The sequence below is a fragment of the Brachyhypopomus gauderio genome, chromosome 15, assembly GCF_052324685.1.
Source record: "Brachyhypopomus gauderio isolate BG-103 chromosome 15, BGAUD_0.2, whole genome shotgun sequence".
Classification (NCBI taxonomy): Eukaryota; Metazoa; Chordata; class Actinopteri; order Gymnotiformes; family Hypopomidae; genus Brachyhypopomus; species Brachyhypopomus gauderio.
In genome coordinates, this window is record NC_135225.1 from 3,720,243 (window position 1) to 3,746,788 (window position 26,546).

At 52.0% G+C, this 26,546-nt stretch overlaps 1 protein-coding gene across 1 annotated transcript in view; it reads right to left on the bottom strand.

The window, feature by feature from the left end:
* Positions 1-26,546, bottom strand: part of dlg5a (discs, large homolog 5a (Drosophila)) — a 35,707-nt gene that overhangs the window by 5,765 nt on the left and 3,396 nt on the right. Inside the window, 32 exon segments of the mRNA XM_076974793.1 lie at positions 120-247; positions 431-574; positions 754-950; positions 1,197-1,367; positions 1,938-2,086; positions 2,941-3,124; positions 3,332-3,496; positions 3,588-3,721; positions 4,394-4,556; positions 5,627-5,704; positions 6,171-6,339; positions 6,482-6,571; positions 6,669-6,793; positions 7,138-7,273; positions 8,038-8,158; positions 8,367-8,652; positions 8,654-9,231; positions 9,559-9,651; positions 10,170-10,273; positions 10,415-10,590; positions 10,699-10,826; positions 10,952-11,084; positions 12,322-12,447; positions 12,570-12,754; positions 14,544-14,744; positions 14,746-14,775; positions 15,173-15,485; positions 15,568-15,824; positions 17,820-18,003; positions 19,344-19,487; positions 19,891-20,053; positions 21,277-21,345. Coding sequence (XP_076830908.1) covers positions 120-247; positions 431-574; positions 754-950; positions 1,197-1,367; positions 1,938-2,086; positions 2,941-3,124; positions 3,332-3,496; positions 3,588-3,721; positions 4,394-4,556; positions 5,627-5,704; positions 6,171-6,339; positions 6,482-6,571; positions 6,669-6,793; positions 7,138-7,273; positions 8,038-8,158; positions 8,367-8,652; positions 8,654-9,231; positions 9,559-9,651; positions 10,170-10,273; positions 10,415-10,590; positions 10,699-10,826; positions 10,952-11,084; positions 12,322-12,447; positions 12,570-12,754; positions 14,544-14,744; positions 14,746-14,775; positions 15,173-15,485; positions 15,568-15,824; positions 17,820-18,003; positions 19,344-19,487; positions 19,891-20,053; positions 21,277-21,345 — 5,324 coding nt within the window.

Consider the following 26,546-nt stretch of genomic DNA (forward strand, 5'->3'; position numbering starts at 1 on the left):
ACACCAACAGATTTTAAAATGCAAGAAAATGTATATTTATCATCATTATTAATGAAAATGTGTGTGATGCACATACAAAATCTCATCAAAACCAAAGAGCGTAAAGAGAAAGGGCTGACCGTGTCTGTTATCTCCTTGATGGAGGCCACGGTGGTCACATCAAAGTGACCGCTCCTGCGTTTGTAGTCGATGAAGAGGCAGTCCTTAACTCCTCGCTCAATGGCTTGCTGAGAGGCCTTCATCACCTCTGCATCATCACACAAGGCAAGGCAACTCTTAACACGTTACCCAGAGGAATGTGAATGCAGCTTACAGCATCGTCATTACCAATATGTAGGTTGAGACAAAATCCAGCCTAATTAAAAAGGCTCGTAGGGCGGGGGGGCAGGGGGGCGGGGGTTCTGTGTGCGCTGCTGGGGCAAACACGTACCGAGAATGCATCTGCAGAATTTCCCTGGAGACTCTCGGACCAGCATGTCTTTAACCGGGTCCACCAGTGGGCCCAGGATCAGCACAGGTCTAGGAGATTGGCAGTCCACTTTCTGCACCCTCTGGTAGGCTAGGCTCACGCAGTCTGTCCAAGCACCGCACCACACCACACACAGACAAACGGATCGGTACAAGCTGGATCATAATGTACCGCTAGGCACCGACGCGCAGCAAAATCCACGCAAACAAAATGACCTAAAGCCGTAGCGCACTAATGTTGACCACATCCGGGTGGTTTGCTCCGGACTGCTGAGGTCTTCTTACCTTCTAAAAAGGGGATGGAGTCGGTGCTGATGGCGTCCAAGGCCAGCAGGTCTTTGCCGTCTTTGGAGCTGCTGCATTTGTGCTTCTGTTTCCTGCGGAAGAAGGACCTGCGTGCGGCAGCGGAGAGCGTCTTACCGGAGCCCATCTCGTCCTTCAGCTCGCTCATACTGTGCCTGCGGTAGAACTCCTGATCCATCCTACACACACACACACACACACACACACACACACACACACACACACACACACACACACACACACACACACACACACACACACACACACACACACACACACACACACACACACACACACACACACACACACACACACACACACACCTCAGTCAAAAGGCCCCAGACGTCCCCAGCTACCCCCCGTCCTGACGTCATGCCTCGGTGCAACAAACTTCATTCCATGTTTTGTGTCATGGCTTCACTCACATGTATTTACTAGGAATTTGTCCCCGCTGCATCTTCTGTGCGTTTTCGTCCAGCTGGCAGGCCATCCAGGTGCCAAAGTTGCCCTGCGGTAGCGTGTCATCCACATACAGGATGTCGTCCTTCTTAAAGGACAGGTCCAGCTCACTCTCGGCCACTCGGTCGTACAGCGCTCTGACGGGACACGAGGGAGGACGACGTCATGACTGAGCACGCTCACACATTTGGGCGGGGGGGGGTACAGAACCGTTGGCCCTCAGCTCTGCTCAGAAAGCACGGACTGGTGTGAATGATTTACTGCACATGACATCAATACTGCGCAGGTGGGGGGGGGGGGGGGGGGGGGGGGGGGGGGCTCCTGCAACAGTCGCATGACGACGAGCGACGCTCGTAAAGACGCGCCCAGCTATTTCTGAACAGCGCACGCTTCACATGTCTCGCATTGCAACCACACCCACACGACGTTCATCATCTCTGACCTCCCCGTTACTACGGCCACTATTAGAAACCACGAACGGCAGACGCACGTCAAGCAAACTTTTATTGTCGGACGCCATCTTAACCCCAGTCCCGTACGCAGCTGACGAGATTTAAACTGGTCCACAGGCGCAGACCTTCTACGGAGCGCAACCGTATTTAGACCAGTCAATATTAACAGAGACGCTTGGAGAATCCCATCGGCCTTTAAGAACGTCACAGTGCAGGATGAGGGAGAAGTGTTAGCGCGATGACGCTCCATCCTACCTGATGTAGAACCCGTCTCCTGAGGTGTCCTTCAGCTGGATAAACTCATCCTGGCGATGCTGGACTTTGAACGTGAGCGTTTCCGCTGGCTTGAGCAGTTCCAGATAAGCCTCTTCTGCGGTCTTATTCTTCATAGACACCGAGTTATACTGGAGAGCAGAGCGACAGACAACACCAAGATGAAACGGTGTGGCGGCCCATCTTCACCTATGTCTCCAAACATTGTTTTTTGAGACACCAGAGGAACGGAAGCGCTGTGCACTTTGCTCTTGTACATCACGTGTCTAGTTATCGATTTCCACCTGAGGCTAAATTGAACGTGTTGGAAGAGGGAGATGACACTTCGGCTCTGTCAGGATGAGACAGAGCTGCTCTGATGGGCAGCTGGGGACGGCCATGCCAGAGACGGGATATGACCAATTCCCCTCTGCTCACACGGAATACTTGGGACCGATGAGAGTGCACGAAGAAAAAGAGGAGATCACTGGAGAACAACAGAGAGGTGCCCATCCTGAACAAAGCGTTCTGCAGGACAGGCCACTCACTCACTCACAGTTAATCAGAGAACAAAGGACTCGCTGCACGGAGCAAGATGAGCGCGAGCACACACACACAGAAAACTGCACTTGGATTCAATTTAAAGAGAACTGAAGGAGGATTTTAAAGCCTTCTGAATTAGCTTGCTAAAGGTAACATTTCCTTTAAGTAAATCTTGCTTCCAGTAGTGCTACCAAAACAGGTCTTCACAAGGACACTCAAGACATCAAACCCCAGCTGAAATGGCTCTTCTACATGTACATATGGACGGGGTGGATCAGTTGGACCACCTGTCTGTCATTTATAAGAATGACTACATTTGTTCACACCGGGTCCAAACAGCAATACGTTTCTGTGACAACTGGCCTAGTTTTACCCTTTACTCTCATAACCCCTTACTGTGTGAACGCGGATGCGTCTGCTAGAGCTGCGTCTGCGTTACGAGGGGCCAGCGTGTACCTCTCACCTCCAGGATCATGTCTCCAGGTAGCAGGCCGTCGCCCCCCCGCGCAGGACTGTCCTCCTCCAGCCTATCCACAAAGATCCCGCAAAGGTTCCCCCCCCACACTTGAACCCCCAGCTCCGCCCGGGTCTTCTTCATGGACACCACCCGGACCTCCGCGAGCTTCTTGGAGCTCTCCGACGACATCCTGCGGCACAGGTGAAGCGTGGCGGTTCCAACACCAGCCGATTACGCAGACATTAGAAGCACAAAAATCGCTTTGTGTTTACGATTGATTGTACAACGCATGGTTTGTGAAGTGTGCAAAAGCGATTGGGGGGGGGGGGGTGTCATCACGGCCGGGTCGTGTTGGCGTAGCGCACATGCAAACGGCGGCAGGGAACAAACGCTGCACCTGCTGAAGCCGTGGGGGCTGGTGGTGGGCGTGGTCTGCTTGGAGGAGGGCGTGAGCGTTCCTTCGTCCTGCTCGCTGAGCGTGTCGATGGCCGAGTGGTCGTCCGGGCCGGTCGACCCGCCGCCCTGCGCCGTGGGCTGGGAGGTCACGGGCTCCGCGCGAGAACTGCGGAGACGTCCGAGCAGAGATGTCAAAACCCGCCGGCCGGCCAGAGGCGCAGCCCTGCGAGGGGGGGGGGGGGGGGGGTGTTGCATACCTGGAGCGGGAGTGGTTGGCGTGCTGGTACATGTGGGGGTTGTACTGGGCCATGATGGTGATGGTGTCGCACTGCTGGCCTATGACCAGACGCGCCTGCTGCTCGGTGGCGTTACGCAGGTTGATGCCGTTGTACTGTGGAAGAACGTGGAGACAAGCAGACCAGTCACTCATACGCAGCGCCTGTATTTTGTCGTCTTTTTTCTAGGTATCAGCACTGGCAACTGTTTATGGCAGTGCTTGAGCTCAAGTAGTTTGGACCTGTTTATACTATATAGAGATGCATATTCTGAAGAAACACTTAGCACTTTTGTAAGTCGCTCTGAATAAGAGCGTCTGCTAAATGCCGTAAATGTAAATGTACACGTCCCTACGTGGAGAACACTGCTATGGCTCACATGTCGAAGACAAACAAGGCAAAAATATTATTATCTAGCTCAAGAACTTTTTTAGTAGTATCAACTAGCAAACACGAGCTGGCTTGTTGGCTGGTTGGCTGTAAGTGAATCCTGAGAGCTGCTAAACTGAGGTGCCAGTACTACTACGACAGACAGTCTGACGGTACCCTGCACAAAGCACAAAATCCCAGTTTAAAAGTGTTTATAAGCTACGCGATGTCCATCAGTGAAATAGCTGTTCCTTTTTATTACAACACCCAATTTACAGAGCACTGTTCTCGCGGTCTGGTGGGAAAATCACAAATTCTCTCGGGAGCTGTGTCTTGGTTCCAAACTATTTTAAGTTCTTCAAATGGTGCCGAACCACAAAAGAAGAGAGGGATGGAGATGGCCCGGCAGTGGTACTGACCTCCAGGAGCTGGTCCCCAAACTCCAGGCCTGCTTGGTGAGCGATGCTGCCTCCGGACACCTTGGACACGAAGATGCCTCCGTTCTCGCCACTGACGATGGAGATGCCGAGAGGCTCCGCCCCTTTTTGCACGATCACGTTGCGCGGTTCCTCCAGGTACGGCCTGCCGGGGCGCACACGGCAGGGTCAGCGTCGGGGCGTCCCAGAGCGGTCGGTAGCACCCGCCCCGAGATCCCACCGCTGCCACGCCGGCTCGATTCACCGACCGCAAAACTCCCACAGCAGCTGATCGCGTGAATCGAGCATTTGAAGAACAGCAGAACCGGTGGACAGTGCTGGGATACTTCACGACCAGCGCCGGAGAGGTGAAGAACCAGGCCTGCTCCGTCCGCACAAGACTATAAGCCAGAGAGCGAGTTCATGCACCCGGCGCGTGGGGGTGGGGGTGCCATGGGCTCAAGAGCGCCCCCTATAGTGATCTCTAGGGATCATAGGGCACCAAGACCACAAAGCAGAGGGTGAGTGCATGAAGGAAATAAATGAAAGATCCAGAAAGAGCAGTTATCTTAACTCACTTTATCCTAGTTATCTTAGTTATCTTAACTCACCTGCACCGAGATGAGATCCATACAAAGCCCAATTAAGAAATAAATCATTAAAAACAACAGCTAAAAGTTAGATTTGTAGCAACTCTAAACCCCACATGCAGACTTCAGTGATGAAATACACTTCTTTTAAAGAAAGTGCAGACAGCACTTCGTATTCATCACAAACATTCTGGATCTTCTCAAGTGGCACCACTACACATGCAAGACCTACAAGGGAAGATGGGACGCTACTTTAAACTCACAGGGGAAAATTTCATACGACAATAAGCAAACAATGTCCTATGAAGTAGAGTCACCATGAAGCCCTAACGCTCATCAGATGATCCATTTTATACGATGGTTTCAAACTGGCCAACTGGACTGGTGTACAAGCAGCTTGGTCCAATCCTGATCGATCGATTTATATTAAAAATCACACGACACCTCTCTGCCCCCGTGATTTGAAGATGGCGGTTATCAGTCGGCTTAATGCATGGGCTATATACATGGCGAACAAGCAGGGGTTTCCACAGCCAGTCATTCAGAATGCAGCTCTATGTTCACAACAAGCAAACGAGCAGGTCTGTGGAGCAGGTCTGTGGAGCAGGTCTGTGGAGCATTCCTGCGTGACTGGCAGGAAACCAACCTCAGGTTCCTGAGAGAGGAGAACCGAGGCCTGGCAGCCCGGGGGATCCTCAGAAACGACCTGTTACGGTACAGAGACCTGAACGGGTCCCAGGAAGCCAAAGAGCAGAGGCAGAAGAGACAGCTTGTGAAGAGAGACCCAACACACAGAGACCCCAACACACAGAGACCCCCAACACACAGAGACCCCCAACACACAGAGACCCCCAACACACAGAGACCCCCAACACACAGAGACCCCCAACACACAGAGACCCCCAACACACAGAAGGAAGACAGACGTGACTGGATGATCACAGCAGGACACACCACAAGCACCACGTAGAAACCACAACATGTAATGGAAGGTGTATGAAGATTAATGAAGACATTTGCATTCTGCTAACAGACAGATGGGGTGTGAGAATAACAACGATTCTCCCCCAGCGTACCAAGCCCGTTTCAGAGGCCCTGAGACAACTGGAGGCAGACGGTCCCGAGCCGAGCACGGCCGCGCCAGACACGTGAAGGCGGGGAGGACGCAGACGGGCGTGATGGGAGCGGACCTGTCTTTCCTGTGCTCTCCCGCAGGCCCGGGGCTGACGGAGACGCGCGGCAGCGCGGACACGGAGCTCTGCGACTGGGCCGAGGCGAAGGAGGACGTCTCCAGGTTGAGCGGGGACAGGGGCGGCGTGACGAGGCTGGCACTGCTGCACTCCGAGTGGGACAGGGACCCTGCGACACACCCGGGCAACACCACACGCACAGTCAGCTCGGGTCGGGTCGGCGCACGCCACACACAGGCAAACAAACCAGCCTCGGTGGAAGATTAAACCCTCATGCAAGAAAAGAATGAGCTCTTTAAAGAGGAGCGCACCTCTGTCCGAGCCCAGCATGGAGCGCGGGTACCGGGGGGTGGAGGGGATTTTGATCCTCTCCGTGCGATACTGGACGTTACTGGACGAGCCTGAAAGGCAAACGGAAGCAGCCCGCGTCAAAGGAGGCGGGGCGAGAGGCAGGAGAACGGCGTGATTGGCGGAGCACGAAGAGAGGCGGAGACCGACCGAGCCTGGCGCTGGACGGCAGAGAGTTGGTGCAGTGAGAGGCCCGACTGGAACGCGACGACTCCGAACCCTCGGCGGGCCGCTTCTGGGTCAGGTCCAGACTGAGACGGCCCTGGTGCTGAGGGCTGAGGGAGGGAGGGAGGGCGGGAAACAGGAATTACGCAGGAGAAGACGAGAACGGGGGGAAAAGGGGGTCAGACTGAGCCGCACTGTACGAGTCGCAAATGAGAACGGGTCATTTCAGCACACGCTCGTGATGTGGGCTGCACAGAACAAATCAGGCCCCTTTGGATTAAGAGCCGTCCGGTGCCGAAGCTCTTTTCTTAGTCTTTCTCTTGTAACCGACTCAATGCGAGGTTAATTTGCACCCAAACCTCTGAATGTCAGAGTCTAAGGGGTCATATTTAATTTCGGTGTGTGCGTGCGCGTGTTCCCTTGTGGGAAGGGAGTGTGATGGCGTCTGCGATACCTTTGATGCGTGTGCTGATGGCATATCTGGCTGGCTACAGAGGCACAGTTGCTGGCGTGCACTCTGTGACTGCGGACGGTGTAAACGGGGTTCCTCATCACCGCCGTAACCGCTGTGCAGGGCGACAGGCCTCGGTCTGCAGGGTGAACACAAGCAGGTAAAAGACAAAAAAACAGACAATACACCCCCCAAACTCCCCCCTGCCGGCTACCCCATGTAGCTCTTCTGACTGTGTTTCTAAGGGAAGCCACCGAGCTACGACCTTCTGGTGGAGGGGCGGAGCTCTGGCGCCATGCGGTTTGTGGCTCCTCCCCCAGCCCCGGACACGAACCCGGCTGCTCTGGGCAACATATGAGCTGACAGCAGGGAGGCCGGCCAATCAGCTTCCCTGGCCAAATGATATTCAAATCAGGTAAAAATAGCCTTCATTACCACACAACCGCAGATGCACATATGGTCACCAGAGCTGTGCGGCACCCTGAGCCTGGTTTTACATTAAGAGAAATGGGGCCTAGCCATGGCCCAGCCAATCGTATGCACAAAATGATATGAATTAACTACATGATACACACGACTGTACATGAGTGGGGTTACGTGTAGATGCTTACATCAATAAACGTGTTTTTGCACATGTGAGAAAAAGACAACAAAAAAAACCCCTAAATTTAGCTTTAAATTTAAGGAACCTTCCATATTAGCAAACTGAAATACTGACATATGAGGGCTGGCAGTCCAAGAGATTGTTGAAGAGTGAGAAGCAGAGGAAAAGCTGGGGGGGGGTCAGCTCAGAGGCAGAGGAGGGGAGTGAGATCAGCTCGGAGACGGGGGGGGGGGGGAGTGAGATCAGCTCAGAGATGGGGTGTATTGAGGTTGTTCATTAACGCAGGCAGCGAGACTCACTGGGCTGCAGTGTCCCGTTGTAGATGGCCGGGACGAAGCCCACACTGTGTCTGTGAGGTCTACTGGGAGAGGAACGCAAAACGTCCCTGTGCTCTAAACAGTCCCCGTCGTTAGAGTAGCTCTGTCTCACACACACACACACACACACACACACGAATTTGACACGAATTAGGTGGGGCAAACAGACATGGTGGGAGACATTATGCAATATCCGTCATATCATCAGGAGACACAGTTGAATATCATTTCTGCGCTCTGCTGCCCCCCGCAGTGCAGCGCATGGCGGTGCAGCGGGAGCCGGTGAAACTGGGCGGCGGCCCGAGACCCACCTGGAAGCTGTGCAGGGGGATGTTCTGTGGCGTCATCCTCCGGCGCAGCGCCGGGGCCGATTTGGGCCGCGGCCGCTTCACGTCGGGCTCCTCGGGTCGCAGGCGACCGATGTCTTCCTCGCAGGACTTGCGCGAGCTCATGGCCTTAGCCCCGCCCTCCGCCGGGTACAGGTTCCCGTTGCGGTCGCCCCGTTCTCCGTCCGCGATGGTGGAGTCCGACGCCGAGCTCGCTGCCGGCCTGGGCTTGAACTTGAAGGAGTCGCTGCGTGCGGGGGGCGCGGGCGGGGGGGGGCGGGGGCGCCACGTCCGCTCGGAGGGGCTGCGGGGAGTGGGAGGAGAGGTACTCCGCCTTAGAGGGCGTGTCGGGCCGCTTGAAGGCGTCGGCGTCGAAGATGGACTTCCTCTGCTTGGGCGACTTGTAGATGGAGAGCTGCGCGGGGCTCTCCGACGTCATGCCGACCCCCACCACCACCTTGGGCCAGGTCCCGCCGCTGTGTCTCCTGTCCGGTGCCGTTTCCAGCACCACGCACTCGGGGGGCGGGTCGGCGCGGGTGTAGCAGACCTCGTGGAAGGCGCTGCCCGCGTATCGGGCCGGGCCCAGCTCCGACGCGGGTCGCAGACTCGACAGCGGGAAGGGCTTCCGCTCCGGGTACCCGCCCTCCTCTGGGTCGGGCCGGACCCGCCTCCTGTCGGCACAGGCCCCGCCCACCTCACCGCTGTAGATGTCCGTCTGGGTGGAGCTGTTGTGCTTGAGATTGCGGCCGTTGCGACAGTGCGTCTCGGACGTAGACGTCCTAGCGTTGACCTTGTCCACGTCCCGCAGGCTGTCGAAGATGTTCTGGCCCGACGTGCTCTGGGGGAAGAACTGGCCACCACACAGATATTTCCAGGGAGGCTTTTCAGGAATAGAGACATTTATCCCCGACAGTGGGGGGGAAACTTCAAAAAAGGTTCAACTATTCTGAGGAACATGAGAAATGTCTCAAATTACGGCGACTAAACCAGACAACTGACAGGGATTACAAACGCCCGCACGTGCAACGACTACTGTCTCACGCATCAAAGCTCGTGATTCAGTTCAGAGGCAGGGCTGTCACAAACATGAGCTACACGCGCATGTGGGGGGGGGGGGTCTAGCGCACGCATGCGGACGCCAAGACGCGCACACACACACACACACACACACGCTCACCTTCATGAGGGAAAGACTGAGTGATTCTCTGCAGCCCCTCAGGAGGGCCTCACACTCCGTCACCGATTTGTTATCCAGAGCGATTCCATTTATCTGGGAAGGGGAAATGTAGGTTAGCGCTGCACTGAAGAACAGCCCCCCCCCCCATCCCAGGATGCAGTGCGAGAGAACGGGAGCTGGTGCACTAATGGATGATAAAGGGCTCACTCGGGTCACTGACACTGAACTTCGAATACTGCGCTCATACATTCTGATGGCCATCATACAGTAAAATACGCCCTGCATGAAGCTGTAAGCGTTATGAATGCTGTGAGAATCCAGTTAGTGGTGCCAAGTTGTTCAAACCGTGACCCAGTTGTGAGAGTGCAGGACTAAGACTAGATCTATTACTGGGTCTCCAGACTGGTATTACCAATCACTGCGGTGACCATCATTCTGTAGATCAACTTGCTTAACTGCATTGCTGAAGCGTTTGTGATGAAGGATTTGAGTGGCTGTTGGCATAACTGGCCCGGGGCGTTTGAAAGAAGTTATTGAATTAAGAATCTGTTTACGTTAAAGGATTAGCATTTTTATTATTATTATAATGATACGCAGTAAGTTCGACTTACCGCAACGAGGCGATCCCCGACGGAGAGACAACCCTCCCTGGTTGCTGGGCTTCCTGTCGCGAGAGCCGTCACATAGACCCCGCCTTCCAGACTAATACCGCTGTCTGATGGGGAGGGGGCAGAGGGAGAACAGAGAGCGGGGGGGGGGGGGGGGGGGGGGTTATTTAGGACAGCAGGAGTCCAGAAGGGGCCACTTTTTATTCAGCCCTCTCCCCCCACCCTGGGAAACGGCAGTGAAGCGATACCTTTGTGTCCGACGAGATTAATGTGGACGGGAGTAACCAGTCTTCCACCTAAAGACTTTCTCCTTCGAACCACCATATTGATTACGCCTCCTCCATTAAGTAGCGCTTTGATGACCTGTGTCCTGTCTTTGTTAGTTAGGTCAATGTCATTTATCTTCAGCAGCCAGTCATTCACTCTGGGATGAGAGAGACACGGCCAGTTAGGCCAAAGCAACGGATGGCAGAGCAGCGAGCGGCTACCGACCAGGGCCATTACTGTCAGAGCACTCAATATACCAAATTACCTTAGTCTTCCATCGGCTACACTTCCTTTGTCCACTCTGGTCACAAAAATCCCACAGTCCCCTGGTAAATATGGATCATTCACTCCCTCTGCAATATCAAAGCCGAGCGCCTTCAAATCCATGTCATCCTGCTCGGAGAAAAAGACAAAAATCACAATCATAAGGTTCGATAATAAACACATTAAATGGTCTATTCGGGCCTCTTGTCCACATAAGGTCAAAGGGCGTGAGGAGCTTCGAGGGGGGAGCTCACCGAGTCCTTCTCAAACGCCACCACTTCTGTCTCCCACTCAAGAGAGTCTGTGTCTATGGCCGAATCATGTGAGCTGTGTGCTATCAGTGGACAGAAGAGTGACTCCTTCTCCCTCTGACACTCCACCTTCTCCCTAGAACACACACACACACACACACACACACACACACCACCTCAGTGCACGACCCTACACACTCTTCATCCTATGGTGAGCAGAAGGACACGCCCCACTCTCGACCCAATCAGATGTGCCTGAAGGTTCAGGAACACAAATGTATAGAAACCTGATCAACACTGCTAGTGATCAGGAGAGAATAAATAAATCAGCCAACAAAGGCACATTTATAGTGATATTGTGCCGTGTGTGGACTGTAGAAACGTCCTGTAAGACACTAAGGGAATAATCGTCATCAAGGCCAGAAAACAGATGAAAATACAGGATTATGGAATAGAGCAGGGGTGGCCAACCCGCGGCTCGCGAGCCGCATGCGGCTCTTTGCCTGGTTTCATGCGGCTCCCCAGCCGGTCCGCGGGCTCACCTGCACAAACGGGGCGATACACTGCTACATTTTCGTGGTGCGTGGTTAGTTTACAAGCCTAGCGAGCCGCTAATACTTTTAAAACCGGCGTAGTGGAAAACACGCATTTGACTGTCTTCACAGCTAATAATTTACACTCGCCACCCCCCCCCCCCGCTCAACAGATTACAAACTAGGGAGTTTTTCCTTGCCACTGTCGCCTTTGGCTTGCTCACTGGGGGCTAGGACTCGGCACTTGTAAAGCTGCTTTGTGACAACAACTGTTGTAAAAAGCGCTATATAAATAAAATTTGATTGATTGATTGATACACTCGCCCATGTACGATGTGGCTCTTTGCCGTAACACAGTAAGAAAAGTGGCTCTTGGTCTATGACGGGTTGGCCACCCCTGGAATAGAGGACACTGACAATTTGTCACTAAGACACATGAGCTCAACACACGATGAGAGTGAAGCCCAGAAGGCATCACTGACTTGAAAAACTCTGAAAAAAGTCTTTAAAATAGTTTTGAGGGGGAGGGGCCATAATTATTCTTATGCATTAGCCAGCCACTAGAGGGAGCTAGAGACAAAGGAACAGTGTCCAACAGCACAAATCTGTTTCATGAGAATGTGGGAGGGAGGGAGCAGAGAGAGAGAGAGAGAAAGAGCAGAGAGAGAGCAGAGAGGGGAAGTAATCAGGCTGGAGGGCGAGGCGGAGGAGAGCGAGGCGGAGAAGAGCGAGGCGGAGAAGAGCGAGGCGGAGAAGAGCGAGGCGGAGAACAGCGAGGCGGAGAAGAGCGAGGCGGAGAACAGCGAGGCGGAGAACAGCGAGGCGGAGAACAGCGCTCACTTCAGCTCCTTCAGTTCCCGTGCCGCATCGTTCTTCTGCTTCCTGGTGTCGTCCAGGTTACGGAGGGCGTCGGCCAGGTCGCTGACGGCACGGTCCCTTTCTCTGCGCAGGTTATCACACAGAGTCCTGCCACACACACACAATAACACAAACCTGAACCCACCACACACCTGCCCTGCACCACGCACCCTTACGGCGTGCTGTTCTGTCACGTGGGCCCTTCCCTCCCTTGGGGCCCGGGCCCGTACCGGATGCTCTCCCGCTCGGCCACGATCTTGTCCCTCTCCTGGAAGGCCCAGTCGCGCCGACACTTGGCCACCTCGGCCTCCTGCGCGGCCTCCTTCAGCTCCTGAGACATGGCTTCACACTGCTTCTGTAGCACCTCCATCTCCTTGTTAGCTCGCTCCACGTCCATGGTGGCCGTGTCTTGTTTCTGCGCGCGCGCACACACACACACACACACACACACACACCCATCACAGTTGAGCTGCACAAGTCCGCTAAGGTAGCGTGATCCCACAGCACTAAGGGAACATGTATTATCTCTGCTCTGGTTTATGTTACTGCAGAAGACGTGTCAACCAAGCAGAAATATAAGTGGTTGGAACAATCACAGAGCCCTCTGGTGGAGACGAGCTGCAAATCACATCAGCTTTACCATATTTTATTCTGACACAATTAGAAACCAGCTTTACATGATTTTTTTTTTCTTGAATAATCTTCCAGCTCAGATCAGGTTACAAGAGGCTCTGGTGAGCGTGTGTGTGTGTGTGTGTGTGTGTGTGTGTGTGTGTGTGTGTGTGTGTGTGTGTGAGAGAGAGAAAGAGAATGTATACATATAAACAGCAGTCAATGCTGAACAGGAGAGTTTTAAATTTGCAACATTTGGATATTTCACACAAATAGTAAATACAACTGGGTGCCATAAACGATGACAAATAAAATCCTTTCATCTTGAACTATAAAAGCAACAGAAGAAGCTAAATTCTCCATCACGGAGGTTCGAACAAGGTCTCCCACGATGAGCCGAGAGCTCCTGCATTATTCAGTGAGATCTTGGAGACGTCTCAGGGGTGCGGGGCTCTCTCCTCTCGTCTGCTGGGTGACGGGAGCTGCTGAAAGTTTCATCTGAGCAGAGATGTGACGGCCGCTGTGCGAGACAGGGAGCCACCTTCATCTTCACTGACGACGTGCCTCTCCCGTGTTAGCAGCACTTTCACAGAGAGGAGAGAGGCTCTGGGCTGGGGTGGTGGAGCGGGTGGAGGTGGTGAAGCAGGCGGGGTGGAGGTGGTGGGTGGAGGTGGAGGTGGTGGAGCGGGTGGAGGTGGAGGTGGTGGGTGGGGTGGAGGTGGAGGTGGGGGTGGTGGAGCGGGTGGAGGTGGTGGAGCGGGTGGGGGTGGTGGAGCGGGTGGGGGTGGTGGTGGTGGAGCGGGTGGAGGTGGGGGTGGTGGAGCGGGTGGGGTGGGGGTGGTGAAGCGGGTGGGGTGGGGGTGGTGGAGCGGGTGGGGTGGAGGTGGTGAAGCGGGTGGGGTGGGGGTGGTGGAGCGGGCGGGGTGGGGGTGGTGGAGCGGGCGGGGTGGAGGTGGTGGAGCGGGTGGGGTGGAGGTGGTGGAGCGGGCGGGGTGGAGGTGGTGGAGCGGGCGGGGTGGGGGTGGTGGGTGGGGTGGGGGTGGTGGAGCGGGTGGAGGTGGTGGAGCGGGTTGAGGTGGAGGTGGTGGAGCGGGTTGAGGTGGAGGTGGTGAAGCGGGCGGGGTGGAGGTGGTGAAGCGGGTGGAGGTGGTGGAGCGGGTGGAGGTGGTGGAGCGGGTGGGGTGGAGGTGGTGGAGCGGGTGGGGTGGAGGTGGTGGAGCGGGCGGGGTGGAGGTGGTGGAGCGGGCGGGGTGGGGGTGGTGGGCGGGGTGGAGGTGGTGGAGCGGGTGGAGGTGGTGGAGCGGGTTGAGGTGGAGGTGGTGGAGCGGGTTGAGGTGGAGGTGGTGAAGCGGGCGGGGTGGAGGTGGTGAAGCGGGTGGAGGTGGTGGAGCGGGTGGAGGTGGTGGAGCGGGTGGGGTGGAGGTGGTGGAGCGGGTGGGGTGGAGGTGGTGGAGCGGGTGGGGTGGAGGTGGTGGAGCGGGCGAGGTGGAGGTGTTGGAGCGGGTGGAGGTGGTGGAGCGGGTGGGGTGGTGAAGCGGGCGGGGTGGAGGTGGTGAAGCGGGCGGGGTGGAGGTGGTGAAGCGGGCGTGTACCTGTCTGGCCTGGTAGTACTCCCGCAGCAGCTGGTCTCTCTGGATGATGGCTTCGGTGCGCTCCTTCCGGGCCACGTCACGTTCCTCCCGCACCATCTCCATGTCCTTGCAGGCCTGACTCAGCTCCTTCTGGGCCTCCGCCTTGTCCTTCACTTCGTGGCAGAACTTCTCCAGCAGCTCGTTGCGTTCGCAGATGGCGCGGGTCCCGATCCATCAGAGAGGAGTTCAGCTCCTGTCATGTGCAGCAGATAGCAGTGGCAAATAAATAACGCAGTTAGACACCAAGCTGGTCGTGCGTTACTCAACATGCCATCACACACACAGCTCTCACACACTCACACACAGCTCTCACACACACCTCACACACAGCTCTCACACACACCTCACACACAGCTCTCGCTCACACACAGCTCTCGCTCACACACAGCTCTCACACAGCTCTCACACACACACAGCTCTCACACACACACAGCTCTCACACACACACCTCACACACACCTACACCTCACACACACCTACACCTCACACACACCTACACCTCACACACACCTACACCTCACACACACCTACACCTCACACACACCTCCACTCTACACTAGCCCCAGCAGAGCCAGAAACGGGGCTCATACCTGGCGTAGTGCCTCCAGCTCCTCGCTGGCCACCACCCTCTCAGACGAGGTGTTCTTCAGACGCGCCTCGGCCACCTCCAGCTCCGTCTGCAGCTTGTCCACCTCCTTGATGACCTGGTCTCGCTCGCTCATGATCAGACGGTACTCGTTCACCACCGAGTCGCGCTCCTCCTTGTACTTCTCCGAGTCCTTGGCCGCCTTCAGCTGGAAGTTCTTGTAGCGCGTCACCTCCGACTGCAGCCTCTCCATCTCCCGCTGCAGCTCCTTGTTCTGGGCCAGGGCTTTGGTCAGGTCCTGCTGGACCGAGTCGAACCTGGTGCCAGGAGAGCAGACAGCCATCAGAAGCGAGGGGGGGCGGGGTTTACCTGCACAGGTAGGTGTGGTTCCCGTCTCACCTGCGGACGGAGGCGGAGTACTGCTGCTGGTAGTGGATGGCGGTGTCTCTCTGCTTCATCAGGGTGTCCATCTGCTTCTGCAGCCGCCCGCTCTCCTCCTCCGCCTGCTCCAGACGGCTCAGGTCCGTGTTGTGATTCGCCACCTTCTCGCTGTACCTCCTGCTCAAGCTGTCATACTCCTTCTTCTGTCCCTCCAGCTTGTCCATGGCTGTGTCGTAGAGTTTCAGAACCTCCGAGGACCCGTTTTCCCGAATAACCTAGGGAGGCAGCACAAACACATGAGCAACTGTCAAAATCTCATTTTGCTAAAAAAAACAAAGCAACCAGCAGAGGGCAGTAACGGGTTAAACGAAGAGGCCTGCATCTCTACCAGACAGTAGAACAGTGAGCAATCTGTAATTCATTATACATCACTATATATATTCATTATATAATGCCACTTCAAAATAAAAGTAAAATGACAATTACTAAAGGATATCAATCTTCATTCGTATAGAAACTTACCTGCTTTGCTTTCAACCACTAAAGACTTAAATAAACTAAAAAACTAAAACCATAATTATGCCGCCAACGTGTGATTAAAGAATTTCAAGCGACACACATGAAAAAAACCCCCACAGCTATCTGCTTAATTAAGAAGCCGTGACGTAGCAATGCGAGTGGACCTGAAACCGGGCCTCCTGCATGACTGGCATGTGGGTCGGATTCTCCTTCAGGCCGTGGAGCCGCCGATCGTGCTATTGACCAACTGTAAGAGTCTGGGAGTCCAGTCCCATCAGTCAAAGAGCACTCGGTGTTCCGGGCTGGCCTTCTCTCAGTGGGGGGGGGCACCTAAGCTTCGCTGACGGGTCCAAAGCCTCTTTAGTGCTGCTTCAACATTCTACACAGGCCAGGCACGGACAGCAGCTCTGCACACGCCTGCTGATCCCGGAGAGCTCATGTTACCGCCTTCCTGCAGGACAACGACCTCCGCAAAGACACTGGGAAGGACTGGGGGGTATGGCACAGTGTGTGTGTGTGTGTGTGTGTGTGTGTGTGTGTGTGTGTGTGTGTATGTGTGTGTGTGTGTGTGTGTGTGTGTGTATGTGTGTGTGTGTGTGTTGGGTGGTGGGGGGGTGGATGAAGTCAAATACTAATGTTTCAGGGCTCTAATCCATTTGTCGGGCTTCTTCTCGGATCAGCGGTACTGAAAAGCCCAACCAGTTCAGGAGGCTGTAGTAAGTGGTGCGAGGGGGCGAGTGGTGTTTCCACAACTCCATCTACACGTCAAGGTCAGGGCCACGTGGGCCGCGTGTGCCGCCCCGGGGGCCGTCGGCCTCGCTGACGCGTCCCGCACTCTTGGCCAGAGTCCCGCGTGAGCCCGCTAATCCACCGCAGGCTCAGCAGTGACAAACGCAGCCCGGCTGGCTTCTGAAGAACCTCTCCACAGATCAATAACATGACGCAAGTGGAATCTCACACTGACCCGTGCCATTAAAATGGAGCACGTAATGCCTTCAGCTGACAGGCCTTCATTATTCAAACAGTAAAATATTGTTTACATTACTACACTAGATACCCATGAAATATTTCAGACAATATTGTGAAAATTTTCATGTACATTTGCCTAAAATAAATCCTATCAAATGAATTAAAAAGAAACTATACCAAGACTTCATTAGTCCCCTTAACTATACATGTTCACAGACATCATAACGGAGATCTTAAAAATGAAAAAAATGTAATAGGCCAATTCTGTATTTCATAAGTAAAAGAAGGGTATATAGGAAATATAGGGGAAAAGCAGTTAGGACAGGTGCTGTACAGTTATTGATATTAGACCACTTTACATTCGAGTAACTCACAAAGTATATGGTGATATTTGCCAGTAGCTGCCTACACACAGCAGGCAGTATGCTGGCCCAACTTTACATGAGTACAGGAGGGTTCAGGAAGCACCACACACACACACACACACACACACACACACACACACACACACACACACACACACACACACACACACACACACACACACACACACACACACACACCAGCACTGCGTGTTCCAGCAGAAAAGCTTTGCAATATTTCACTGTGGCATCTGCCTTCCCCCGAGTCCCCGCTGAGGACCTGGATGGGTGGAGCAGGTTGGAGGAGAACCTGCTGTGGACCTGGATGGGTGAAGCAGGTTGGAGGAGAACCTGCTGTGGACCTGGATGGGTGGAGCCGGTTGGAGGAGAACCTGCTGTGCTCCTGGATGGGTGGAGTACCTGTTGGTGCTGCAGTCTCATGTCGGCCACCTCCCTCTGGTCCTCAGAGTGAAGTCTCTTCAGCTCCTCACAGCGCTGCTTCAGATGGTTGTGCTCCCTCACCAGCTGAGAGTTCTCCCTCCTCATGACCTCCATCTCCTCCTTCACCTGAGACTGGTCGCTCAGGAGACGACTGTGCAGCATGCTGGCACACACACACACACACACACACACACACACACACACACACACACACACACACACACACACTATTTAGTGGGCGTTTGTAAGACCTGTCTGGTTTAACGCAAGTACATAACAGACTCTTAACCATGTTGACTGACAGTAGGTCTGTACGATGTGCAGAAAATGAGCGAAAACATCAATAAATGAACAAATATTTGTGTGCATATTAGCTATATAGTTCCTGTGTGTTTACCAGGTGCATCGCTAACGTGCTCACTGAATAAATAACACTTTTATTGTGCAAACCGCACATGAATACCCAATCAACTAAAATAACACTCATTATAAAAATAGAGCTCTAAAATCAAGTTGTAATTTCTACCGTCCTCTTTTTATTTACTTTTAAAGTTAACGTGCAGGACAACGGTGAACGCAGACAAGTTTACAACTAAAAGTTTCATGAAATTAACGAAGATTAGGACGAAAAATGAGTCAAAATTCGGTGACGTCGGGGAGCAGACAGCTGGGGCTTCCTGTGATCGCCACATGGTGGGAATGTTTAATCTGATAGTTCAAATAAAGATTATGTTATTGAATTTTGCGTATTCGTTGCTGTTTGCCACGATGTGTTTACTACACAAGATCACAGTGTCAGTACTGGCCTACAGTGTTTTGCCACATGAAATTCACATCTGTGTAAACTGCGAGAGTACTAAACACTTCCGTGAGCCCAGTGATGTAAAGGGCCTGATTGCCTAGTGCACTGGTGATAAACACGTAATATTAACACCATTTTACTAAGAGTCCACCATCACAACAGAGTCTATAGTCCCCTCAATATATATTGCTCCCCTCTACAAAACGACAGCATGGCTTAGCCAGTCAGATGAAACTCATCTGTTTTAACCTTAATTATGTAGATAATGATTATAGAGATAATAGTAACTAATGTGATAATCCTCTTCATCTGCCCAATCCCACATCTGTAGAGACAGGAGGCTACGCGATGTGACCAGATACCCAGCAGGGTTTCTGCTCTGCCACGGTGGACCGGAGCCCCTGACTACAAGGAACTTCTAGATAAACCACATACCTATGACACATCACAGCACACACAGGACAAACTCTCAAAACTTGCACTATGTGCAGACCGTTCCTGGCACCTGTTCTCCCCGCCCACACTCCCGCCCAGTGGGGCGGAGCCTGCAGTGGGCGGAGCCAAAGTGAAGGGGATGAGAACAGAGGGGGCGAGTGGGGTGTACTAACTGGTAGAGGGGGGGGGCAAGTGATGGGGCCGAGTGGAGTGTACTCACTGGTAGAGGGGGGGGCAAGTGAAGGGGCCGAGTGGAGTGTACTCACTGGTAGAAGTCGGCTTCCTTCACTGCCTCTTCGCACCGTTTCAGGGTCTTGGTGTGCTGGTTCTGAAGGGCCTGCAGGTCGGCCATGGCCTTCATGCACTGGGTCTTCAGACGCTCGTAGTCATGACTGGCTTTGGAATTTGGCCTTCAGAGACAAGAGCAATGAAACCCATCAGCACCGTGACCCGCTCGGCACGCAAGGGCAGAAATCTAATGTGCATAAATGAAGCTCAACTAAAATCCCCTTGAGTGTATGTATGTAATGTATATCACACACACACACACACACACACACACACACACGATGACTCTATATATAGATATGAAAAACCATGTGTCCTTCCTTAGCTGCCAAAGTAAAACAAAAAATTAAAACAAGGCTCGGGCTATTACACTATTACACTACTACACACACATCACATACACTACTGTGCACTACCATCGCGCACTACCATGAATTACCCTGCTGCCGAGCATTTACACGTCTTCACCCCGCAACAGCTACGAGCGCCCCCTGCTGTCAGGGTGAGACGGTGCGCGAGCGGTACCTGCAGTCGTCGAAGGTGGTGCCGGGCGAGGAGAGGGCCAGGCGCTTGCGAAGCTCGTCCCGTTCCCGGGTCACCTGCCTCAGCTGGAACAGGACGGCGTCCAGGTTCTCGCTGGCCGGCCGGTTGTCGTTGAGCGCAGGAGGAGGGGAGGAGGCTACGGTACCTGTAACAGTGAGCACGTCACCGGGGCAACGGTCCGCTCGCCCCGCGCAAAAGGTCCGGGTGCACACGCCCCGTGGCAGAAGCCCGAGTAGGTGGCAATGGGTTTCATAAGCTCTCCATGGGTTTCATAAGCTCTCCATGGGTTTCATAAGCTCTCCATGGGTTTCATAAGCTCTCCATGCACGCTGACTATTTTTGCCAACTACAGGACAACATGAACTCACTGGCAAACAATAGAAAAACATTTATTATAATGAGCCTAACTACTGCAGTGAGTTTAAGTGTGCATGAACCAGTTTGGTTTCGATAACCAACCCAAGAGCTTGGACTAGGTCTTCAACCTTCACAACGCGTGAATAATTTTAAAAATGTGAACTGCGAAAGACCAGACGTTCTGAACGATATGTGGATGGCGACCTTAAAAGATCAGCCGATTCCTCTTTAATCTTCAAGTCTTTGCCATGACAATCTGCTGCAAATATTCAGAGGATTATTTTGGACTCATGGAGCCAGAATGAGCAACGGCTTCCACAGGAGATGAAGGCAGAGTAGTGCACACATGATTGCTTCAAAGGCCAGTTCACCCTTTTCTAGAGACCCTTAACGATTCGGAAATGGCACAGCAACCTCCACGTTCCCCTCTATTTTAATACCTCTGCACTGTGAATAAGAGATCGTTAGGCTCCATTAGAGGCAGCTATCCAACGGTAACTGTCATATTTTGCCTCTTGACTTTCCCCCTCTATTTATGAGATCGACTTCTCCACATTTCTAAGCCGTTGGCTGGAGACGGAGGGCCGAGTCAGGCCTGTCCTGGCATCCAGCACGCTCTCACGCTCTCTCTCTTCCCCCCCCCCCCATCGGACTCATCGCCGCCTCCCTGTGTCTCAGGCAGACCTACGCAGGTGATGAGGTGATGAGGTGACGGCCACCAGAGGTGTCTGTGGCAAACCCTCCGTGTTCTGCGGTACGGTGCAGACTCGCGTGGGCGGGAGGTGATGACGCGTCTCCACACACTGGAGCCCAGACCCCCCCCCCCCATGGCAATAATAGGTGATTTGTGCAGCAAGATACAGAAAACAGAGTGACCTCCCCCCCCCCCCATACACACACACACACACACACACACACACACACACACACACACACACACACACACACACACACACACACACACACTCCCAGATGGGTAAGAAAAGGCAGGGCAATAGGCCTCCAACCTACCAACGCTGCTGAGGGAGCTGCTGCTCTCAGAGTCGGACGGCATAGTGGACAGAACACTGTAGGTGGACCCTGCACAGAAGAGAAGGGAGCAAAACACAATTAAAAACACAGCAAGAACCAATATGTTCATCTGAAGTGTTTTGTGTGATGTTTGTTTGCTAATACAAAAAGAAAAAATATCACTGCTAAGTGGTAAGACCAAAAATTAAGGTTGCCTACAAAATATGCATCAAGTCATACAAATAGACTGATGGCCACTATACGGGGGGTCCTCGACTTACGACATCGATCCATTCCTACTTCGCGTCGTAAACCAATTTTTGGTGCAAGTCGGAACATACGTACATACTGTACGTAAATAACATACTGTACATAAATAACATACTGTACGTAAATAACATACTGTAAGCACTTATCCTATCCTAACACCTAACACAGTAATTAGTATTTTCACCACACACACCAAACACAAAGTTTGCTTTACAACATTTACGTTTCGTAACCACGAAACATCGTAACTCGGGACTGACGTAACCCGAGGACCCCATGCAGAGAGAGGCGTTTGGCTGACGGCCAATGCAGAGTGAGGCGTTTGTGTGTACTAGACTGATGGCTAATTTATGACGTAGCGGTAGCACCGATGGCAAATGCAGCCAGTCAAACACCCGTCAGCAGAATGAGGAAAACACTTTCAGCGTAACCTACTCAAGATGGCCAACAACTTTAATTTGACACGGAAGCGTGACAACCCAGGGCTGCATCAACTAAATATGCAAACCGTGCTGCATCTTCGATACATTTTTGTGCAAACCAATTACCGCCCCTAATGATGCCAGTGGCAAAAAGAACATTTCAATTCCTGCATCTATGAGGGGAGTGCTTTGTTGACATCTGTTATAAAACTAGCCGTGCTAAAACAGGATGCACAATGCGTCCCATCTGCACAACTGGCAGTAAGCCTGGGCGCACCGGCACGCTACAGTGGTACCGATCTACCTCCAGACACGCATAGTCCAAACAAGAGCACACACGCACTGGGTCCTCCAGATCACCACAGCCCTTCTGTGGCTCCAGGGGCGTGGCTTTCCTCCTCCTCCTCCCCTCCATCAACCCCACTAGGGGCAAGGCCGGCACTCACAAGTGACCCCCCCGCCCCCCGCCGAGAGGCTGCAGGGAAACTTCATGATGATTTTATTTTCAAGTTTTGAAATATTGAATGTGTGGAGTATGCAGGTTCATCAGTTTATCGACACACTGAACAGGCCTAAATTATTAATCTGCCCGCTAATTACTGAAGTCTAATTCTTTTATGAATAATACATTTTTAAAAAAGAGTAACCATGTACAAAAGGTGCAAAGTGAACGGAGAACACAGCCTGTGTAGAGATACTCCGCTTGGCCTCAACACTGCAGAGTTCAATGCTAATTACCAACAGCTAGATGCTACGAGTGCGTTTATTTAAAAACAGCTGACCGCATCAGTTTGAGGCCTGTTCCCCTTCTGTACAATCTAGCCTACATGTGTCAATCTAGCTTACTGAGCTCAAAGACTCATTGAGCCTACACCACACCAGACATCCCGCACAGCGCCGTAAGTCACCAGCCGTTCGGTTCTTAAAATACCTCCGCCACACAGAAACATTCTTCAGGAGATTTCTGACGCCTAACACATAAGAATATCATGTCAAGTAATTGTTTTAAGGGAACGCCCTTACGCTGGGCAAAGATGTCAACCTGGAAACAGGAAACGGTCGTGTTGGAGGTGAACAGATGAACGAAAGCGCTCATCTGTGTGTTTTAAGTAGGTCAGCCATGCCAGCCCTTGCCTTGGGCCACAGTGGGACTTTTTTTTTGTTGTTGTTGTTTTGTTTGGTCTCAGCTGTACACACCTTGTCAAACAGTCGATTCAAGGAGATAGGTAATCCAGCCCTCGCACCCCCTGCCATGACAGACCGAGGTTTGCCATGTCACCGTGGCAGACCTCAGTAAATTTTAAAACCCGCTGTGGGAAAGGAAAAAGCCCCCCCTCCCCCCCCCAAGCAGAACAGTAGCAGCTGTCATACATGTCAAAAATGAGGAGGAGAGAAGCAAAGGGGGGGGGGGGGGGGGGGGGGGGGGGGATCCCAATAATGAACCTCCAAATGTTTACTCTGCTAGTTTGTGTGTGTCTGTTTTTCTCTGAGATTTAGATTAATATCATCAAGAGTAACTCAGCAAAAACCACTAAAACATTTGGCTTCAAAGGGCAAGAAGCAAACTTTGGTCTGTTATTAACAATTTGCACTTGCGAAAATACCATATTTGATAAAGCCAAGATGCTATTCCATGTTAACTACCGTCAGCTTTAGTTATTGTCCACCAGTCCTGTTCATCATGGTGGGCCTGTGGAGAAGGTTTTACAGAGACCCTGACAAACGATTCTGTTTACCCACATCTCGGGCCTCTAAATCAAACGGACTCTGGCCGGGTTCCTGCTTTGCTGTAGGAGCCACTGCTGTTTGATTAAATCTGGAGTGAGCCCAGCTCAGAGTCGCCCCTTTTCTGCTACAGACAGCTGAAAGCCAACGCGCGAAGGTCCCGAGGCACGCAGGCACCACACGGCCCAGGAAGCCTTTGTTCACACTGCCTGCAGTATCCTATGAGGCCACATGGCAAGACTGTGGCACCCAGGGCAAGGTTCAGAACAAGCAGCCAATCAGGACTCAATGTTGGGTCATGTGATGTAGCAGTGTTTACAGTAGTTCTATGGGGTGGGGGGGGTAAAGGGGGGGTGTGGGCGAAGACATCAAGAGCTCTCGCATATCAGATGATGTCACACGAATCAAGGGACATTCCCACTTTGGGAAAAAAATCAGGCTGGACAGCAATGTAATATAATAGTCACCAATTACAATAATGGATGAAATTACATCAGGTAATCCTTGGACCACAAAGAACAGGTGATAGGATGGAAGATGAAAGGGCAGAAGAGAAGATGGGAGGTGACGGGGGTGACGGTGGCACACATCTCCACGCAGATCTTCACCATGTGTGTCTCTGCCCTCGCCACAAACACCTCTGCTGTGGGCCAGATCCACTTTGATGCTGCCCACATCCTGCACAAGCGGCACAGAGCCGACCACAAGCAACCATGTCAACTGCCTGTAATACCTAATCGTTCTAGGCGAACCTGTAAAGAAACAGCACCCTAACTGCGGTTAAATGGCCGGGTTCACCATGTTTGATCAGAGAATCCAGCAAGCTGAAGGGGATTTTAGTCCTGCACGGGCACAACTGAAACATAACTGCAGCCTGCAGTTATTAGCGTTCTCATAAAATACACCAACTCGCCAAACTGTAAGAAATAGGATGTCAGAGCCGGAGTAAAATTATGCCAGTCCTGTGCTTCATGGTGTAAAATCAGCTAGTCAACAGTCATATACAAGAAGAGTCCTTTATAACATCAGAAACACTCATCTCATGATTCGAGTTTAATGCACCATGCTAACTTTGCCACCTTGGGACGAGCAACAGAGCGCTTCCCACAGAGGCAGTCCTTCAAAAAACGCCAACTTGCTGCGTTCAAATTTGCCCCAGCGTCCGTGGAGCACAACCCATTACAATCCAAGTTTACTCTTACCAGTCAGCACAAAAGCAAGGACAACCATATCAGATGCTGTTCGCACTGCAAAAAAAAAAAAACTTGGCACGGCCCGCAGCAGGACAGCAGGGATTCAAAGGCACACAAGCAACAAAACTCCCCACAGCAACCACGCACAGTCTCACCAACAAGTTCAAAATAAACCGACAGGCACTGCAACAGACGACGGCGCTCTGCTCTTTATTAGCGGCACTGATGTAGCCAGCTAGCCGTCCAGGACACAGCACTACTGCTGGGTGTTAGCACACATCTGTTTACTTCCACTCCCTCCCAACCAGCGTTTAGGACTGGGGCATTTCCTGTGCCTTCCTTGGTAATTAAGGAGCTTGGGAACACTTGTAAGTAGTAATGAAGTCCTCTCGGTGTTCAAAAGGCCTAAACTGGGAGAGTAAACTGGTGCGGAGAGACACCCAGTCAGGCTCCGTCACAGATGCAGCTGAACAAAAGGTTACTTACACACTTTTAGCACAGAGACTTCAGAATTTCTCAACATTTCTGTTAATGCTACCATTATTATAAATGATCACCAAGCGTTATGCACAGGAGAAGAAGACTAATGGGGCCTAAATCAATGCGTCTAAATCCACATGAACACACACACACTGTCCAACTTCAGCAGCACATGGGTTTCACCAAGTGGGTGTGCAGAATCGCGTCCTGCGGGACAAAAATAAAGTTGTCTTCGTGAATCCTGGCTAGTGAAGTAGGTATGCGTCAATGTAGCACTGCATCAGAGCACACACACACACACACACACACACACACACACACAGGTTACCCTGTCCTTGAAAAGGATGTCAGGAGGATGCGGTCCTAAAATCCTTTTTTTTTTTCTTTCTTTCTTTTTTTCTGGATCTGAAGCAACCTTGAAAAAAAGGTTTGAGATTTTAATGTCATAGCATCCAGAATCTCAGTGCCGCTGCTCGACTAGAAAAGGTCGTCCACAATGACATTATTTCACTTGTCACATTCAAAATAACAGTGCAGGCCTAAATATTATAATACGTCTATAATACGTTTTTTATGGTATAGGCTAACCATTGCAGGTATAATGACTTCAGTACAGTATAAATGGAACATTGGTGCATGGAAAAATCAAACTGAATGTTGAAGTTGCTCTCAATCTCTTCCAAGTCTTATCAAGCGGAGTCTTTAAGTTTTATAAATATAAAAAAATGTTTTATATACGGCAGCTCAGCTTTTTAAATGTTTTAAAACTGCACTGTTTGCACCGTTTTACAGGATTACGTTCTTGCACAGACATTCTACTTTGCTGTATTTTTAAATACAATTATTTTTCTTAACCAAACAAATCTGTCTAGTATACAGGCCTACAGCTCTGTGAAATCAAAACTTTAATATATCAGCTCACTAGCATCCTCTCCAAACTCCACCTTCAGTTTTTTCCTCACAAATACAAGTTTTAAAAACACTGAAATTTTGTAAATATGTGATGAAAATAAACATTAATAGTATAGATGTTTTAAGATCAAAACACATAAATCACTTTATTATACAGTGATCATAAAATATGGCAATCTCACAGATTTACAAGCTCCAAGCTTCTCCAAGCCATGTATGGAAAGAAAGAGTTAAGGTCACTTGTGACATACTACCACACCGTAACTCA